The sequence below is a fragment of the Geotrypetes seraphini genome, chromosome 3 (assembly GCF_902459505.1).
Source record: "Geotrypetes seraphini chromosome 3, aGeoSer1.1, whole genome shotgun sequence".
Lineage (NCBI taxonomy): Eukaryota > Metazoa > Chordata > Amphibia > Gymnophiona > Dermophiidae > Geotrypetes > Geotrypetes seraphini.
In genome coordinates, this window is record NC_047086.1 from 121,647,402 (window position 1) to 121,668,260 (window position 20,859).

Sequence of the window (20,859 nt, forward strand, 5' to 3'; positions counted from 1 at the left end):
TGCTAAGGATATCTGCTTTGATGATCCCCTAATTATAAGATCAAACAAAGTAACCACCAAATAGGCCAATCCAGATTCCACACTGGGAATGTCAAGGAAGGCTGAAGAATCTGAATATAAAAGCATATCAGCTGCACACTGAACTCAAGATAAACACGCTTGAACACAAATAAAAGCATGCAGAGATAATTGCAACCTCAAAGGACAGTTTCAATGAAGATTCCAACTTCTATCCTGCATGTCCTTCAAGACTATACCACCTTCCACTATTTGGTCTAAATCAGTGGTTCCCAACCCTGTCCTGGTGGCCCACCAGGCCAATTGGGTTTTCAGGATAGCCCTAATGAATATGCATGGAGCAGATTTGCATGCATGTCACTTCCTTTATATGCAAATCTCTCTCATGCATATTCATTAGGGCTAACTTGAAAACTTGATTGGCCTGGTGGTCCTCCAGGAAAGGGTTGGGAACTACTGGTCTAAATAACTACATGAGCAGGCTTCATACCGCCTCAGCTGATAGAATAAGAGCTGAGGAGGTATTTTAAACATCAAGGCCTTAGGAGTGTTTTGGCATCCTACTAACTGGTAGGATACCCAATTACAAGTTACTGGCCATTTTATTGGGATTATGACATCATCAATTAATTTAAAAATACGTACATCTTCCAATTAAACTACAATTGCTTCACTAGGATCAAATGATAACTTGTATACTCTAGCAATGTTCTATTGGTTCAATTCAAGTCACATGGTTTCTGGTTAATCATACTTCATTAGTAATTTTCCTTAGCAACAATAATGACTTAGATATCACATGCTATTGAATCACAAGACATCCCAGCTGGCCTATGTGTGATACTAGGGATCTCAAAGTAAACAGCTAAGTTTCACTTCCCAAGCATTATTAAAGGAACAGTGTGAAAAATATGTTAGTTCTTATAAACAGATATTATCAGGTCAGCCTGTGCTTTCTGTTATTCATAAGTTGTTTTTATGACTTTTAGCTACAGTCGACTATTATGTTATGACTGTCACACACTTCAATATCTTGCTTTTCCAGACATTAGACTTTGTCCTGTATCAGATATTTTCTCTTTGATTCACTGTAACAAGAAAACATGTACTCTGTATACCATGTCTATACTATGCTGTGTCCAAATCTCTGAAGCATTTCTATCTTACAGCTTCACCTTTTTATATATACATATTAGTGTTTTTTAGGTTCCCAGGCAAAGGGTGTCTCATACATATAGGATTATAGGTCCCCTCATCATATATCCTGCTCGATACAATTATCACCCACACCACTAGGTGGGTAGTTTGCTTCAACATCATTCCTACCAAGGTGTCCACCCTAGGCAGCTTCAGCTTCTCTAATTTGCCCTAGGAAAGAGGGTAAAGACGTGCCAGGTCGGCCACCCTGACGTCAGCATCTGGCATCTCTCACTGTGCTATTATGAGTTCTTGCACTGGACAAGTCCTAGGTAGACACCTAGTACTGGAAGAAAGAGGCTGAGAATCAGAAGAAGAAATATTCAAAACTTACAAAGCTTTTGTTATAAAAAGGAAGACAATTCATGTCTGTGGAACATGTTTTAAAGCCATGGGATCATCAGTCTCATCCAGATGTCATGCAAAACTGAGGACACGGATTATAGACAGACCAGGATCCAAAACAGGAGGTGACAGGGGAGAATTAGGAGCCAGACCCAAGATAGAATCCAGCCGCCTTTTCTTAGGTCCAGCAGCAGGAAGACTCTACATAAGTTGGACAAATTCTGGTGAAAAAGGCACCTGAGAAGGATCAGAAGAAATCATCCCAGGAGAGACAGAAACAATATGAGCCTGAAGAATAGAACCAGAAGCTTTAGAGGGCCCTCTCTTCTCTATTAAGTGCTTCGAGGCTCGCAGGCTATGCCTGACACCCCTCCATCCTGGGCTTCTGGATGCAGCTCCTGAAGCCCCCAACCCCCTACCCTGTCCAACCTGGGGAATGGAAGACTAACCATATAAACTAAAACCAGCTTTTCTGGATGGCAGTACGCTGTGCTTCCACAGAATCACTTGATTGGCCCCAAACTGGGTTTGATTGTGCCGTTCTTATCCCCAAACAAGCATTTCAAGTTGGCAGCTATAACTCTCTCATGCATTGTTGGTATATAGCCCTAAACCACACTGTTTCACACCTCTGAACTGCTTAATATAAAAATACTTTCCTATGTCTTTCAATTTTTGTAAGCGAAAACTACATTCCCTCCCCTCCACTGATCCAGCACCACATGAACCTTAGTCATGTACCAGCACACTCCTATTGCGATCAGGAGGGGAAGCAAATCCAAGTAAAAAAATAAAAATAAAAATGCTTGGACTTCCCAGCAGTCAGTCAATATGATGAAAATATTTTTATGGCAATTAAAGATACATCTAATATAATAAAGAGCTAGCCGCGCATGCGCACTCCTATTTGCGTGTTCTGTGCGCTGTAGGTCTGTGGCCGAAGGAGTGCGCATGCGCGCTAATACGTCACCAGCCTATTGCCTCCACAAGCCGGACTGCAGCCAGACGACGATCTCCGTTCCTCCTGCCGCCGCCGATCTCCATTCCTCCTTTGCCGCCCACCCCCTTCTCTTCCCGCGGGCCCGAATGACGATTCCAGGAGCGTGTCTTCAGGGACGTGCCAGAGTAAATCAGGGCAGTAGAAGGGCCCGAAGCAGCGTGTGGAGACTGATGCAAGCGCTGCTGGAATCACCACGTTTGTAGTCCGGACCGCGGGAAGGGAAAGGGGGGGGATAGAGGAAACGCTAATGCTGTTGCACAGGGAACTGGGGGGGGGAGGGAAATGGAGGGGAAGGGAATGCTGCTTTGGACAGACAGACAAAGAGAGGAAGGGAAACACAAAGAAAATAAGAAAGACACAGGGGCAGGTGCACAGGGAATTGGTGTGAGGGGAGGGAAATGGAGGGGGATGGAATGCTGCTGTGGACAGACAGAGAGAGGAAGGGAAACACAAAGAAAATAAGAAAGACACAGGGGCAGGTGCACAGGGAACTGGTGTGGGGGGAGGGAAATGGAGGGGGATGGAATGCTGCTTTGGAAAGACAGACAGAAAGAGGAAGGGAAACACAAAGAAAATAAGAAAGACACAGGGGCAGGTGCACAGGGAACTGGTGTGGGGGGAGGGAAATGGAGGGGGATGGAATGCTGCTTTGGACAGACAGACAGAGAGAGGAAGGGAAACACAAAGAAAATAAGAAAGACACAGGGGCAGGTGCACAGGGAACTGGTGTGGGGGGAGGGAAATGGAGGGGGATGGAATGCTGCTTTGGACAGACAGACAGAGAGAGGAAGGGAAACACAAAGAAAATAAGAAAGACACAGGGGCAGGTGCACAGGGAACTGGTGTGGCGGGAGGGAAATGGAGGGGAATGGAATGCTGCTTTGGACAGACAGACAGAGGGAGGAAGGGAGACAGAAAGAAAAGAAGAAAGACACAGGGTCAGGGAGATACACAGAAAGACAGACAGGCAAAGGGGGCCAGGGACAGAGACAGACACAGACAGAAAGGACAGCGGGAGCCACGTCAGGAGGGGTGCGGGATGCGGCAGTGGGAACTTTTCCAATGGGTGCAACTGGGCGGCTGTCGGGAACCTCTGATCAGGGGCAGAGCAAGGTAAGAGTATCATAGGGATAAGAAGGAGGAGGGAGGATAAAAAAGGAAGGGATGCCTACTGCTGGACAGGGGGAGAAGGAAAGAGATGCTGATGGACAGGGGAGGTGAAGAAAAAATAACGGAGGACTAATGTTGGACAGGGGGAGAAGGAAAGAGGTGCTGCTGGACAGGGGGGAGGTAAAACAAAGGGAGAAGGGCTGCTGTTGCATAAGGAGAGCAGTGAAGGAGTGGTGGTGGACACAGTGGAGGTAAAAGGAAGGGAAAATGGACAGGGGGAGCAGGCAAGGGGTGGTGATGGACAGCCAAGGAAAAAGAAAGGCAGAGAGAAAGAAAGCGGCTAAGGAGAGAGAGAGAAAGAAAGACAGACACACACACATATGTTCTAGCACCCGTTAATGTAACGGGCTTAAAGACTAGTACATATATATGTACATTGTCTGGACACAAGGTTTTAAAACCAAAAACACCTCTAAAAATATAGAGAGCATAATCCCGGGGTAGACATATGGCTTTTGTTAGATAAATGAATGGTTTTAAGAAGAAAGCTGTTTTAAGAAGAAAGGGTTAGGGTCTATTACTTGGGCAAGACTGTGTGAAAACCAAGAGACCTCCGAGTACCGAACACTAGCCATGTCCTCTCTGTTCCTGAAGAAAACTGGTGGTGGTGTCAAAAATAGTGACAGAAAATAAAAAAGCATGGCATAAAAAACAGATGTTCCATATATGACATACAGATGGAATAAAAGTATGAAGCATTTGCACTCATGCAAAAACTTAAATCACTTTCTTCTCTAGCAATTCCTAACTTCCACTTACCATATGATACTTATCATTCTCTCTGTAAGAAACTCCCCAACCCCTATACTGTATGTCCCATTTGCTCTGCCTGTCTGTCCTAATTAGATTGTAAGCTCTTCTGAGAAGGGACTGTCTATTACTTGTTGAATGTGCAGTGCTGAGTATCCTTTCAGCGCTATAGTAGTAATATTGGGTTCATGGGGCACTACTGACTTTGTGCAAGCCTTATGCGTCCTTTGGAATATCTTGAGCTATGGGATCTCTATAATGCACTGGAGTCACACAGGCTCTTTCCTGGATACTTTCAACCAAGTAGCACATCTTGATTTTCTGACATCACTAGACACTGAATTTGCATCTGGTACTACAGTTTATTCTGTTCACAAATACATACAGACTGTATCTTGCAGTTAATAACCACTGTACACAAAGGTGAATTTGCATGACCATTTCACTAACTGAAATTGTGTCCAATGTGCTCTTAGCAAGTTACGGATGAGATTTAAGGGGAGGAAATTCGATGAAGGCTTTCCCAACTGCAAAGCTCGCTTTATACATGGAAATATAAGATTGCATTGTGGTATATGCATATAAGGATCACTTGTTCTGCGTGTACCATATATATCACTTGTTCTGCGTGTACCATATATCCTTGTTCTGCGTGTTCACGGTTGCATGGCTGTGGTATGTGCTTGTACTTTATAATACATGAATTTTACACATGTTGAATACACACACATTTACATCAACTTTGGAAGAGGTGTCAAGGCATGTATCGGCATTTGCATGCTACCAGGGCCAATTCTAGGAGCCTAGTTTAGAAAAAGCACATGTGTTGCCTTCGTAAAGTATGCTTAAAACGGGCACCTGTTTTTCTACTTGGACATAGGCATTGTCGCATAGTACAAGGGTGGGCAACCTGTGGTCTGTCATTGAATTTTATGCAGCCAGTGAGACCATTGGAAGTACACACATAAAACAATATTAACTAGAGTTTGGGCGATTTTAAATACTGTACTGTATTTTGCAAATGTTTTCAGAACAGCTACTCCAGCAGTTCCCAATGTTTTAGCTACATTTTTAATTATTTATCACAAAAGGTCTCTGGAGCTCTGTACATTTTCCAGTTCCAACTTTGGGTAATACTGTGGTCTGCCAGGGATATAATGACATTCATGTAGTTCTCTGTGTATAAATGTTGCCCACCCCTGATATAGTATTACTCCTCACGTGTACATGTAGACAATTCTCTAATTGATAGTCTTTGTCCCTGTCTGTCTGTCCTTCCATTAGGCTATCATTCCCATGCTATACCACAAGCGGAGAAGGGGTTTTCAGCTGGATTTCTCAAAGGCATTACATAGCAGAATGAAGAAAGAAAGAAAGAAAAAAAAGAACACTCACCTTCCGCACCTTCTGAAAATAGAGTTCAGGCAGGGCATGCAGCCAATACGCCAACTGACACAGGTAAAAAAACTTCACTTGAAAACTAAAGAAAAAAAAAAACAAAAACCATGAGAAATGAGCAAGGATCTCAAGCACAACTGGTCAGACAACTGAACTTACAATCCAACACCATGCCAAATGAACTCTCAAGAGCCCCGACACAGGAAATCCCAGTGCTAACTTCATAACTTCAGCCACCTTTACGAGAATAATGCAAAGCTTTCTCAAGACATATGGGAGGCTTTTACCAAAAAAAAAAAAAAAAGTTATAAATTTTGCATCCAAATTTAGTGCTTGTGAAAAGTGGTGGATTGAGGTCACCATTATATCATCCTCTCTCTAAGACAGTGGTCTCAAACCCGAGGCCCACCAGGTACTATTTTGAGGCCCTGGGTATGTTTATCATAATCACAAAAGTAAAATAAAACAGTTCTTGATCATATGTCTCTTTCGCTATAAATGACAATATTATTATTAAGACTTAGCCAAAAGGAAAGATTTATAAACTATAAAGAGTTTTACCTCATGCAAAATTGTCATTTCTTTAATATGACATTAACTATTTTTTTCTGAGGCCCTCCAAGTACCTACAAATCCAAAATGTGGTCCTGCAAAGGGTTTGAGTTTGAGACCACTGCTCTAAGAGATCCCACGTGCCTATCCCACACCTTCTTGAATTAAGACACAGTCTGTCTCCACCACTTCTTCCGGGAGACTGTTCCACGCATCTACCACTCTTTCTGTAAAAAAGTATTTCCTTAGATCAGTTTCTCAACAAGCAGTACGCGTACCCTTAGAGGATCGTGAGCCGCTTGTTGGGGTATGCGGCACTGAGCGGGTCTCCCACCCCCTTCCTCCTTAATGGATGCCACTGCCACCGGGGATCCCATGCCCTCCTTCCTACCCTCCAGCTTCATTCCCCCCTCTGCCAAAGCCAACTCGGGAGGCTTCCCTCCGATGTCAGAGCTGACATTGGAGGGAAGCCTTCTGAGTCAGCGGGGAATCCCAGTTACCTCCTTCAGGGCTGTGCAGCTGGACTGCTCCTTCCTGCCTTCAGTCACACAAGGACGTGGGCAGCGGCTCTTGCATGCTGCACGTGGCTGACCTGGAAGCCTTTTATCCGACGTCAGAGCTAACATCCAATGGAAGACTTGTGGGTCAGCCACGTGCAGCGTATAAGAGTCGTTGCCCACGTCCCGGTGTGACTGAAGGCAGGAAGGAGCAGCCCAGCTGGATAGCAATGAAGGGACTGAATGCAGCCCTGGAGCGAGCAAGTAAGGAAGGGGACATGATTGTGGGATAAAGAGAGAAAAGAAGGGGGGAGGGGGGGAAGGAGCATGTTGGGATATGGGAGGGGCATGAATCTGGGACAAAGGCTGGAAGGCAGGGAAAGGGGCACAAACTTGGGACACAGAAGAGAAGGGGCATGAACATGGGACAGAGAGGGGAGGGAGGAATGGAGCACTAACTTGGGACATAAGAGTGAGGGAATAGAAAGGGAGAATTGTTGAGCATGAGTGTGTGAGTGAGAGGGAAAGAGATGGTGCATATGGGGAAAGGAAGATTGGGCATAGAGTGAGAGAGTGGAGTGAGGTAGAGAAGCATGGGGAATAGAAAGATGAAAGGGAGAAATGTTGGATATGGTGGTGGAGAGGGAACAGAGGAGCAGATTGAAGGGGATGTGAGGAGAGGGGGAATGTTGGACATAATGATGGAGGGAAATATGTGGCACGGTGCTGGAGAGAGGTGATAGAAAGAGATATGGGCATGGGGCTGGTGGGCAGTGGTGAAAAATGCTGTACATGATCCGGGGGATGAGTGAGGGAGAAATGTTGGTTGTGGCAGTAGAAGGGGTGGGAGAGATGCACCCTGGATCTCTCTCTCTTTTCCCACTCCCTTTCTACCACTCTCTGGGTGAAGAAGAACTTCCTTACGTTTGTACAGAATCTATCCCCTTTTAACTTTAGAGAGTGCCCTCTCGTTCTCTCTACCTTGGAGAGGGTAAACAACCTGTCTTTATCTACTACGTCTATTCTCTTCATTAACTTGAATGTTTCGATCATGTTCCCTCTCAGTCTCCTCTTTTCAAGGGAAAAGAGGCCCAGTTTCTCTAATCTCTCACTGTACGGCAACTCCTCCAGCCACTTAACCATTTTAGTCGCTCTTCTCTGGACCTTTTCGAGTAGTACTATGTCCTTCTTCATGTACGGCGACCAGCGCTGGACACAGTATTCCAGGTGTGGGCATACCATGGCCCGGTACAGCGGCATGATAACCTTCTCCGATCTATTTGTGATCCCCTTCTTAATCATTCCTAGCATTCTGTTTGCCCTTTTTGCCACCACCGCACATTGTGCAGACGTCTTCATTGACTTGTCTACCAGTACTCCCAAATCTCTTTCCTGGGGGGTCTCTCCCGAGTACTGCACCGGACATTCTGTATTCGTGTATAAGATTTTTGTTACTGACATGCATCACCTTACACTTATCCACGTTAAACCTCATTTGCCATTTCTCGAGCGTGTTTATGTCACATTGCAAGTCTTCGCAATCCTTCTGTGTTTTCACTACTCTGAATAACTTTGTATCGTCTACAAATTTAATCACCTCGCTCGTTGTACCAATTTCCAGGTCATTTATAAATATGTTGAAGAGCATACACATAAGTTCTTCACCCCCTAAACTATACCGTTCCCTCAGGTTTTTGCAGCCCAAATAAATGACCTTGCATTTCTTAGCAGCCAAATTTCAGACCATTCTTCAAGCTTCGCCAGGTCTTTCTTCATATTATTCACACCATCCAGGGTGTCAACTCTATTGCAGATTTTAGTATCATCTGATAAGAGGCAAATTTTATCTGACAGCCCTTCAGCAATATCATTTATAAAAATGTTAAAAAGAACAGGCCCAAGAACAGAACCTTGAGGCACACCTTTTCCTCAGCACGACCTCCATTGACTACTACCCTCTGTCACCTTCCACTTAACCAGTTCCTGACCCAGCCCGTCACTTTGGGACCCATCCCAAAGGCACTCAGTTTATTTATTAGATGTCTGTGTGGAACACTGTCAAAGGTTTTGCTAAAATCTAAATACAACACTATCTAGCGCACATCCTCTATCCAATTCTCTGGTCACCCAGTCAAAGAAATTGATCAGATTTGTCTGACAAGACCTACCTCTAGTGAATCCATGTTGCCTCCGGTCCTGTAATCCACTGGATTCCAGAAACTTCACCATTCTCTGTTTTAAAAGTGTTTCCATGAATTTGCTTACCACAGAAGTCAGACTTCCTGGCCTGTAATTCCCTACTTCTTCCTTACTTCCACTTTTGTGGAGAGGGACCACATCCGCCTTTCTCCAGTCCTCTGGTACCACTCCCGACTCTAGAGAAGCATTGAAAAGGTCAGTCAGCAGAGCTTTTGAATGAGCCCTCTCTATACCTGTCTTAATATTAAACCATCACAAAAAACACTTTCACCAAAAGGAAAAATTGAAGGTATAGTAAACAAAAGACACAAGCAGAGACCAGTCTTAACGGAGGAAAAAGCCTCAGACAGGGGCCCACCCACCTCCACAATGGTGGAATAACGGTGTTCAGGCGATCACTTCACTGGCATAAAACCTCCTACTATAATGGTCATAGCAATGTGTCAAAAAATTGCTTTCAGAATTGAGTGATATGGAAGAAGATAATAATAACTTAACTTTCTCCTTAAGGATCGGATCCTTAAGGAGAAAGTTAAGTTATTATTATCTTCTTCCATATCACTCAATTCTGAAAGCAATTTTTTGACACATTGCTATGACCATTATAGTAGGAGGTTTTATGCCAGTGAAGTGATCGCCTGAACACCGTTATTCCACCATTGTGGAGGTGGGTGGGCCCCTGTCTGAGGCTTTTTCCTCCGTTAAGACTGGTCTCTGCTTGTGTCTTTTGTTTACTATACCTTCAATTTTTCCTTTTGATGAAAGTGTTTTTTGTGATTATTAGTGATATTCACCATATCCGAGTTTTTGTGTTAATATTAAACCATACCATGCACTGATCATTGGATGCCAGATGATCACCCACTTTCCCTGTTTGTAAGCACTAAGTCCTGTATGACCCCCATCTACGTGAGTTCCATTACCAACTGCTGGAACAGTTCTCCTTGTAGAGAATCCAGAATCTCCCTACTTCTAGAAGACCCCGCAATAGGGATACCCTAATCAACATCTGGCATGTTAAAATCACCTATTAGTAAAAATTCACCTTTTTTAAAGATATATTCTGAATGTCTATTATTAAATCTCTGTCCAATTCTTCCATCTGTGAAGGAGGCCTGTATATCACACTAATGTAAATATATTCACCACTTTCCAAATTGATCCACAGTGCCTCTTCCTTGCCCTGCAGATCCTGCAATTGTGTGGCTTTACTATGATCTTTAACATATAATGTTACTCCCCCTTCTTTTCTTCTTAACCTGTCTTTCCTGAACAGATTATAGCCCAGTATAACCTCATCCCAGTCATGAACCACATCTCCGTGATCGCCACTATCATCTTCTTCCATCTCAGCTTCTAGGTCCAGAATCTTGTTTCCCATACTTCAAATGTTAGTATATACTGCTTTCCAGACATTGCCCCCTTTTCCCAGAGGTATTCGGTGATTTACCTACCTGATAGTCCAGCATCCTGTTGCAATGTACAATGGCTGACCCCCTACACAACCACCAGTTTTAAGGATGCATGCCACCCAATGGCAGATTCCAGAAAGGGATGGCAAAACCTATAGCAGAACAGGGTGCCCGTTTTAAGCATACTTTACGAAGGCAACACATGTGCTTTTTCTAAACTAAGCTCCTAGAATTGGCCCTGGTAGCATGCAAATGCCGATACATGCCTTGACTCCTCTTCCAAAGTTGATGTAAATGTGTGTGTATTCAACATGTGTAAAATTCATGTATTATAAAGTACAAGCACATACCACAGCCATGCAACCGTACCACAGCATGATCAAAGCTCATAGACAAACCTAGTTCTGATGACGACCTCTCTCTTCTCATGACAAGAAGCCTGCCCATGAGCTTTAATAATAGAGTATGCTAGTAGTGCAGAGTGATGAGGGAAGGAGGAATGAGCACTGGTAGCAGTAGTGACATGTGTGGTTGTGTCAGAATAGGGTACAGTCATGCAAGCCTGTGACTTATAGGGAACATGGCCTGGTAATCCCCTCAACAACTCCTACTGTCATCCCCTAACCCATCAATAGTGAAATGTCTACCTTTTCCTATTCTATTCTCTATATTTATTAGTCGCCCAATCCCTAATATTAGGTTCTAAGCAACATACAAAAATTGAGACAGGTGCATAGACCAGGAGCTACAGAATTAAAACAAAAACAGATCAAAAAAGTTGTTAAGAGGTTCACAAACTGACCTGCAACTACTATTCTTATACATTACATTAGTTCTTATATGGCTGAGGGGAGATATGAATGAAGTCTACAAAATCCTGAATGGAGTAGAACGTGTACAAGTGGATCAATTTTTCACTCTTTCAAAAATGACAAAGACTAGAGGATACTTGATGAAGTTACAGCGAAATACTTTTAAAACCAATAGGAGCAAACTTTTTATCACTCGGAGAATAGTTAAGCTCTGGAACGCATTGTCAGAGGTTGTGGTAAGAGCGAATAGCGTAGCTGATTTTAAGAAAGGTTTGGACAGGTTCCTGAAGGAAAAGTCCATAGTCTGTTATTGAGAAAGACATGGGGGAAGCCACTGCTTGGATCGGTAGCATGGAATATTGCTACTCCTTGGGTTTTGGCCAGATACTAGTGACCTGGATTGGCCACCGTGAGAACTGGCTACTGGGCTTGAGGGACCATTGGTCTCACCCAGTAAGGCTATTCTTATGTTCTTATACTGTGCAGGCAAAATTCTTGAATAATCTCCTTTCAACCACATACTTACCTTCCTAGGTCCAAACTGTCACACATGACCTGTTAAGTATTATTACTCACCTAAACAGAGAATAAAGCATGAAAAAATAACATTTTACAAGATCTGTGCAGAAAGAGTGCCAGCCAGCTCAGAGATACTTACGAGAGGTAAATGTGAGGGTAGTTTTCCCACAAGCTTCGGGGATTTGATAAATATCCTTCCTAAAGAGCAAAGTGAAAGTCAGTATAAGTAAAAGAATTTAGAAAACCAGACAGTGACAGAGACAGTGAAGAAGCCACAAACTGGCCCATGTTAGAGGTCTTTAACTGCCATTAAAGTTCAAACATGGATTCACTCAGGGTTCTAAAATGGCTCCTGGTCCTTTGGGGATAGGCAGAACCAGTTCTATCTATGGGTGTGATATCCCAATTTCCCTAAGAGAAACAAGTGGGAGAAACCAAGCGAATTCTCTTACCATGCAGATATCTGGTGACCCTCATTTAATGTGTCAAACCACATTTGAAAAGTGTAGTAAGAATGCTTTAAAAAGGAAAGCAAAAATAAATCAGCCAACTATATGAGCAAATGAGGAGGATCTCCAGTTTTTAGACTTAGAATGAAAGTATTCCCAAATAGTTTTCGGCTATCAGCACTGCAAAAAACCTGGGACTCAGAAGCCAATAAAACAATTCAAACTGAATTATCCCCAAAAAACCTGTGACAGAGCTGCCATGAGGGCATTTCCTAATCACAGTTCTCCCTCTCTCGCCTGAGGCTCTGCACGATGTATCTGACAGCAAAGCCCCTCTGTGCCACTCACCGTCACTATCACATATAAGCACCAGAAGATGGAAGTCAGATGAAATGCTACCAGCTGACCCGATTCATTGAATTTGCTGTGCTTAAGCTTGGAGAGGTGAAGCCGCCTGTTGATTTTCTAAGCATAAAGCAGAAAAACACTACATTTAAAAAGAAAACAAATTAACATATTATCGCTTCCACATCTCCATCCCTTCTCCACGAGTTCTGCCTGACCCTGCCCCAACCTTGCAAGCGGATGTGTTCAAGGCTTGGGCAGATGAGGATAGAACTCGCAGCGATGGGACGGGGATGGAGACAGATTCAGTGGGGACAGGGACAAATTTGTCCCCATGTCATTCTCTCTGAAGTCAACTTGTCCCCGTGTCATTCTCTCTGAAATCAACTTGTCTAAATAATGAATTTAAAAAAGTTAAAGGATCTTTGGTTCAGGAATGAGTGACCAGTGACACCTCCCCCCCCCCCCAGCAACCTCCCCGGCAAATGTTTTACCCTGGGACTCAGGAGCCTCAATCACACTAAAGCTTATTCTCCATCTCTCAGTCTTAGGTTTCAAGTTTCAAGTTTATTTATTCTTAATGAATCGCCTATTTTAAATCACTAAGCGATGTACAAAACCTTAATACATACAGATTGAAACCTTAATACATGCAAATTAAATGTTAATGACAATATAAAGTAAAATTTTCTTAAAAATTAAACATACTTAATTACATACGTATATTAAAATGTTAGTTAGGGTATAGAGACATACTTGAATTGTGAGGATAAATAGGGAAGAAATTACAATAATCGGATAGGAAAGGAAGAGTAATAACAAAGGGGAAAACAAAAAGGAAGGGGAAATAAATTTATAGATAAATAAAAAAGCATGATAAACTATTAAAAATCATATGCATCTTTAAAGAGAAACGTTTTTAGTGTTTTTTTAAAAATGGATAGATCTTTTAATTCCCTAATGTGTTGCGGTAAGAGATTCCAAGACTGAGGGGCGAGAGTCTGTGGTTGAAGGGATTGAAGGGTATAGATAGAGGATTAATATGCAGGTCCTGGACCTGATGGGCCACCGCATGAGCGGGCTGCTGGGCAAGATGGACCTCTGGTCTGACCCAGCAGATGCACTGCTTATGTTCTTATGTTCTCCATGTACAAATGTCTTCTTTTAGTGAGACATGACATTTGATGGCTGACCATAAAGTAACACCTTTACTCTGCAGCCAAAGCTGATGTTTTCAGCTAAAATACAAGTGAGAAAGTGGGGATTTTTAGCACAATTTCTTGCTTTGGAAGTAGTTCCATGTCATCTGCACACAAAACATATTAACGCTTGTTTCACATCACAATAAGCCCTAAAATCCAGTGATTCCCAACCCAGTCCCTAAGACATTCATGGCCATATGTTAGTCAGGATTTCAACAATAAATATACAGGAGAAATTAACACACAGTGGCATGCATTTAAATCTTTGTCATGCAAACTTCATTGAGGATATTTTGTCAGCCAGGTGGGTTTCAAGGACCATGCTGAGAACCACTAATCTAATCTATCCTCTGCTTTCAGGAATTTTTTTTGACTCATGTTTTTTCATTGGTAGTTCAAGCATTCAGGTACAGTAAAAAGGACCCCTCTATCTAAAAAGCAATAGATAAGCATCTATGGTAGTTGATTTAAGAAATTTTCCTAGTAAAAAGGTTCTAGTGATGACTTAACCTGTTTGTATAGCAAGTTATTATGTAGTAAGGCCTTAAACATATATCAACCCTATAAATCAAATAATTGTTAGCAGAAAAAAGGGAAGATAATGCATTAAATAAACTAAATCATTAAACAATTAACTCTAACAATGTTAGTAACTGAATTCAAGCCATAATAACATTTAATGAATCAATAAATATTGAAAGTATTTTCCTAAAAATAAATATTCAGTTGTAATCCTTATTTAGTTGTTACATGATAGTTAATTAATTTAGTTGAGCACATCTCAATAAATCTTAGGCATATGCACTTTATATATTTTATAAGTTTCTATGCCCATTAACTTATTGAATTTTAATATAATATGAATTTCGTATAGTAAAATGAATAGTATATTCAAAATCAATTCATAGTTCAAAATATTTTTTTTCAATAAGTGTTGATTATTTTACTTTCCCTTAAAATATATAATAAAATCATAAAGTTAGGGATATTAGCAACAATAGTTAATATTAATTTAGTAATAATAATAACTATAGGGAATAAAATTAAGCAAATTAATTATTATTTGTTTGGTAGGGGGTAGTGGACATAGATGATTATAACAATATACAAGACATGAACTTGCAATGGTATATATCATAAGTGGTTCCAAAGACTGAAGTCTGTATAATTCTATGATATGTCCACCACTGTTCTCTTTAAAACACTCAATAAGGATTACAATTGAATATTTATTTTTAGGAAGATACTTTTAATAATTATTGATTCACTAAATGCTATTATGGCTTGAATTCAGTTACTAACATTGTTAGAGTTAATTGTTTAATGATTTAGTCTGTATAGCAAGTTATGCCAGGACTTATAAAGACTATTAGACTGAGAAAGTTCTACTTTCTAGCCCAAAATCTCACTTGCTTTTTGAACCTCTTACTTCTGATCTATCCCCACTATCCTTTCTATCGCCTTTACTGAAGTCAAATCTCCCTTCAGCTTTTTTTTTCACATCTAAAATAAAACCAACCCATTTAGTTTCCTCATCAGAAATCTAGAAATTCTGACCCATCACTGTTTCCCCTCTCTGGAGTCTGCCTGGGTATTTGTCCTTAAATTTGGGGGCACAAAATCTTGCCAACTGCTGAACAGGATAGAAGTTTCACAGGTGAATTAAATAGCAGAGCTGGAGCCCTCAAGTTAGTCACTCATCAGCAGCCCAAACATCCGGTTTTCACAAAGCTGCTTTTATTTTAATCTTCCTCCTGACAGCAAATTTTTGCTCCTCAGAAAGCAGGCTTTGTCCATGTCTTACAAGAATAAAACACAGCAGACTTGATCCCATCTCAGTAGACATAGGTGGACTGAGGAGGGAGGTACGTAGATGTGGGTCTGAAAAGCCCCATGTTTTGCACCTTGATGCCTCCTGAGGATGTTGCTGGCTCTAGATCTTGAAAGTTTGGTGTGGCACAAATTCTTGGGTCTCTGCTGTAACTTTAGGGGAGAATCTTCTAGAAAACAGTTTATCTTTCCTTCTATTATTTATTCTTCAGTATAATTTGTTGTTATCATTAGTTTATGATTGTTAACCGAGTTGAGCTCCATTTTCAAGGAGATGACCCGGTCTATAAACTTAATTTTTAGTTTAGTTTAGTTTAGTAGAACAGAAACCCAAGAAGCGACACTTACATCTAGGACGTATTCCTGCACCACCGCATGCAGAATGATTGCTATGAAGACGTAGAATAGAATAGTGACCAAATCTTTGATCCCATAATGATAGTAAATGGTCTCACCATCTATAAAATAAAAAAATAAAAAAAGAGTACATCATCATCATTCATCCAGAGCGTTACAGAATATTAACACCACAAACAAAAACTTCAAACAGAAGCTGTACTTTCAAAAAATATATTACATTACATTAGTGATTTCTATTCCGCCAATACCTTGCGGTTCAAAGCAGATTACATAAAAGTTTTCAGAGATTACATAAAAAGTTTATATTAAAATTTACAGGAATAGCATAAGAGATGTCATAAGAGTTACATAAGAATTACCAAAGAGTTGTCGTTATCTTAAGGTGATAAATGTTGGGTAGCGAAGATAGACAACCAAGTCTCCAACCTATTGACAACAACCCCAGACTACAAGATGTTCAGAAAGGAAATAAAAACTATACTCTTCAAGAAATCCCTTAATAAAGCTTAATACCATGATAAAGCTTAACCCCCCTCTTACCATCCCCTCCCTAACCCAAGATCCTACTTTTCCCTCTCTTGGAAACCTGCTCTGATCTAACGTTGTAACCCTTCTTCTATAACTCTTTTTGTAATCCGCTTTGAACGGAAGGTAATGGCGGAATAGAAATATGTAATGTAATAAGAATTACATGGTAAGTGATGGGTAAATAGAGGCATTTTAGCATTAGTTGGGTAATTAGAAGTGGGGTTGAGGTAGGAACTGGTCGTGTTTAGGTAGGAACTGGTCGTGTTAGATAGGTTTTATGTATTTTTTGAAGAGTAGGGTTTTAGTATCTTTCTTGAAGGTTTTGTAGTCTGTGGTCGATGACAACAGAATGGTGATTTGTCTGTCCAGTTTAGCTGCTCTGGTGGCTATTAGGTTGTCATATAGTTTTTTTTTGTTTGACATTTTTGGATGGTGGGTGTGTGAAAAGTGAGTGGGAAGCGATCCAGAGGATGGACAGAACCACTAAAAAAAACAGTGGAGGAAAATTCTTCCCTAGTGAAAAAGGTAGACTCTTTAGCAAAAACAGTAGAATTTGCTTCAATTTTTTGAGACCGTGAACAAGCAAATTGATAGTGGAATGCCGGTGGACATAATATATTTGGACTTCCAGAAGGCATTCGACAAAGTTCCGCATGAAAGACTTCTCAGGAATCTACAATGCCATGGAATAGAGGGAGATATACACAGGTGGATAGGCAAATGGCTGGAAAACAGGAAGCAGAGAGTGGGCATAAATGGGAAGTTCTCAGACTGGGAGAAAGTGACTAGTGGTGTGCCCCAGGGCTCGGTACTTGGGCCGATCCTATTTAACATTTATATCAATGACCTTGAAGACGGAATATCCAGTGAGATCATTAAGTTTGCAGACGACACAAAGCTATGCCGGACAATCAGAACGCAGAAAGATAGCGAAGAACTCCAGAGCGACTTGTATCAGTTAGAGAAATGGGCAGAGCAATGGCAGATGAAGTTCAACGTGGAGAAATGCAAAGTAATGCATTTAGGCAGTAAGAATAAGGAACACGAGTATAGAATGTCAGGAGCAACTCTTGGTAAGAGCGAACAAGAAAGGGACCTGGGTGTACTGATAGATAGGACCCTGAAGCCGTCGGCACAATGCGCCGCAGCGGCAAAGAAAGCGAACAGAATGTTAGGAATGATAAAGAAAGGAATCATGAGCAGATCGGAGAAAGTCATAATGCCGCTTTATAGAGCAATGGTCAGACCACACTTGGAATACTGTGTCCAACATTGGTCTCCCAAACTAAAGAGGGATATAAAACTGCTGGAGAGGGTGCAGAGACGAGCAACGAAGCTAATAAGAGGTATGGAGAACTTGGAATATGAGGAACGACTCAAGAAACTAGGACTGTTTTCCCTTGAGAAGAGGAGGCTGCGAGGGGACATGATAGAGACGTTCAAAATACTGAAAGACATCGATAAAATAGAGCAGAAAAACAAATTATTTACACTGTCCAACGTGACACGGACAAGAGGACATGGTTTAAAGCTAAGGGGGGACAAGTCCAGGACAAATGTCAGGAGGTTCTGCTTTACGCAGCGAGTGGTGAACGCCTGGAATGCTCTTCCACAGGAGGTTATTAAGGAATCCACTGTGCTAGGATTCAAAGGCAAATTAGATGCACATCTCCTTATGAGAGGCATAGAGGGATATGGGTGGTAAAACTACATCAGGTGTATACCTGACTGGGCCTCCGCGTGTGCGGATCGCCGGACTCGATGGACCATGGGTCTGATTCGGAGATGGCAGTTCTTATGTTCTGTTCTTATATGAAAAAGGATGATGAAATTAAGTTTCAAACAGTTAATGAACAAATGAAAGCTCTTAAAGAGGTTAATGCTGGATTGATAAAAGATAAACTTTTGGTACATAAAAAATAGAGCAATTAGAGAATTATAATAGAAGATTGAACTTGAGACTATTAAATTTCCAAAGGATAGCAGAAATTTCCTCTGTTGAATTGTTTAAGAATTATTTGGTTCAAATTTTGGGTTTTGCTCCCGAACTTATTCCTCCTTTGAATAAGATTTATTACTTACCTGGTCCTACAAAGAAATTAGGGAACGAAACACCTGCAGTAAATCAAGTACCTTTACCTCAATCACTTGAATTGGGAAATATCTCAGAAATTTTAGCGAAACATCTATTACAAAAATTGAGGAAAGAGCTACCTTGCTCATTTCATTCGTATTTCAGCAGGACCTTAATGCTGTATTGAAGATTTATTTTTGCAAGGCTCAAGCTCCTTTTATGGGACATCGTATTTGGATTTATCCTGATGTTAACAAAGAGACACAAGAAAGGAGGAAATTGTTTCTAGTAATGAGGCAAAAAGTGAAAGATCTTGGAGCCATCTTCCAATTGGTTTATCCTTGTAAAGGCCTCATAAAATATTTGGGGGAGGAAATATACTTTTTTTGTTCCGGAACATCTTAGGAACTTTCTAGATATGAAAAAGGTCATCAGGGACTAATGGATGTTATACATATGAGAGGAATATTTCCGTTAAGGCCTTTATTGATATTGTACCTAGTTGTTTGATTTTTAAGTTTTAATGTTGGATTTGCCCCCCATGATAATTTTTGGGGGTCTAAGAAAAAATGGTATTGATTCCTATCAAATAATTTGTTTTTGTAAGTATCTGTTCGTATTTCCTTAACAAGTGTAAATGCTTGATATTATTTTCAAAATGAATAAATAATAAAATTTTTTTAAAAAATTCTCTCCGGCCCTAGAAAAATACTAGAATCCACAGAAAAATTCAAAATCTGCACGCAACCCAAAAACAGCAAACACCGCACAAAGATAGATAGGGAGGGGGACTATACCAGTCTACAAGCTAACAAAAAGAAAATTAGCAGGTAAGAACCTAATTTCTCCTTCTGTATCACTTGGTAGACAGGTATAGTCCTTATGAATGGGCATACCAAAGAAAAGGTGGGACCCTCGAAGGGCCGACACCAGAACACGTTCACCGAAAATTGCATCCCAACATGCGTGAACATCTACACGGTAGTGTCTGACAAAGGATTGCAGCCTTGCAAATATCCACTGGAGGCACTAGAGAAGACTCAGCCTAAGAAACTGCCTGACCCCTAGTGGAATGAGCCTTGAGAAAGTCGGGAGCAGGCTTCTTCTTCAGAAGATAGACGGAAGCAATAGTCTCCTTGATCCAGCACGCAATAGTAGCCTTAGAAGCGCCATCCCCCTTATGAGGACCTGCTAGAAGGACAAAGAGATGATCTGATTTCCTGATCTCCTGGGTCCTCTGCACATAAGAGTAAAGGACCCAACTGACATCCAACTTGCGCAGCTGTCTGCGCAGAAGAGCACTCCCGACAACCCAACATCGGGAGGACTACAGATTGATTGACATGAAAAGGAGAAACCACTTTTGGCAGAAAGGAAGGAACATGCCTCAAGACAACCCGCTCCCTAGAAAACTCCAAGAAGGGAACCCTACAAGAGAAAGCCTGCAGCTCAGAAACACATCTAGCTGAAGTAATGACCACCAAGAAGACCGCCTTAAGAGTAAGGTCTTTCAAAGAGCTGTCGCCCAAAGCTCAAAAGGAGGGTGCACCAGAACGGACAGAATCAGATTCACATCCCAAGATGGAACAGAGGGTCGTATGGGAGGCCTGAGCAACTTGGCCACCCACAAGAAGCGAATCACATCAGGAATGGCATTCAAACGCTGACCTTTCAAGAACCCCCAAAAGGCTGACAAGGCCGCAAGCTGAACCTGGAGAGAAGACCAAGCCAGTCCCCTATCCAGACCACAAGCAGAGTCGCCTTCTGTGCCACCAAAGTGCTCCTGGTGCCTCCCTGATGATTGACATAGGCCACCGCCGTGGCATTCTCTGACAGAACCCTGACTGACTTGCCCATCAGAAAGGACTGGAAGGCTAGCAACGCCAGACGGATGGCTCTGGTCTCTAAAACATTGATCGACCAAGAAGCCTCCTCCGTGGACCAAGTGCCCTGAGTTGAGTGACCTAGACACTGAGCCCCTCAACCGAGAAGACTGGCATCCGTGAGCAGCACCATCCACTGCAGCTGATCCAGACTCGCCCCTTATACAAGATGGGGGGTCTGAAGCCACCAGTGAAGACTGCCCTGAGCTAAGCCCAGAAGCAGAACAGGGTGAACCAGACTGTGCCTCTGAGGCAACCACCTCCGAAGAAGAGCATACTGAAGAGGACGCATGTGGGCCCACGACCACCTCATGACATC

At 41.9% G+C, this 20,859-nt stretch overlaps 1 protein-coding gene across 2 annotated transcripts in view; it reads right to left on the reverse strand.

Moving 5' to 3' along the window:
• The window catches only part of TRAM2 (translocation associated membrane protein 2), a 134,387-nt gene that overhangs the window by 49,484 nt on the left and 64,044 nt on the right, over window positions 1–20,859 (reverse strand). The window contains exons 3-6 of one of the 2 annotated variants that reach the window (XM_033939725.1): window positions 16,044–16,153; window positions 12,667–12,783; window positions 12,009–12,067; window positions 5,885–5,960 (exon numbers count right to left, since the gene is read on the reverse strand). In XM_033939725.1, the coding sequence (XP_033795616.1) occupies window positions 5,885–5,960; window positions 12,009–12,067; window positions 12,667–12,783; window positions 16,044–16,153 (362 nt within the window). Of the gene's footprint in view, window positions 1–5,875; window positions 5,961–12,008; window positions 12,068–12,666; window positions 12,784–16,043; window positions 16,154–20,859 lie in introns of both variants that reach the window. The other variant, XM_033939724.1, reaches the window with a different exon arrangement.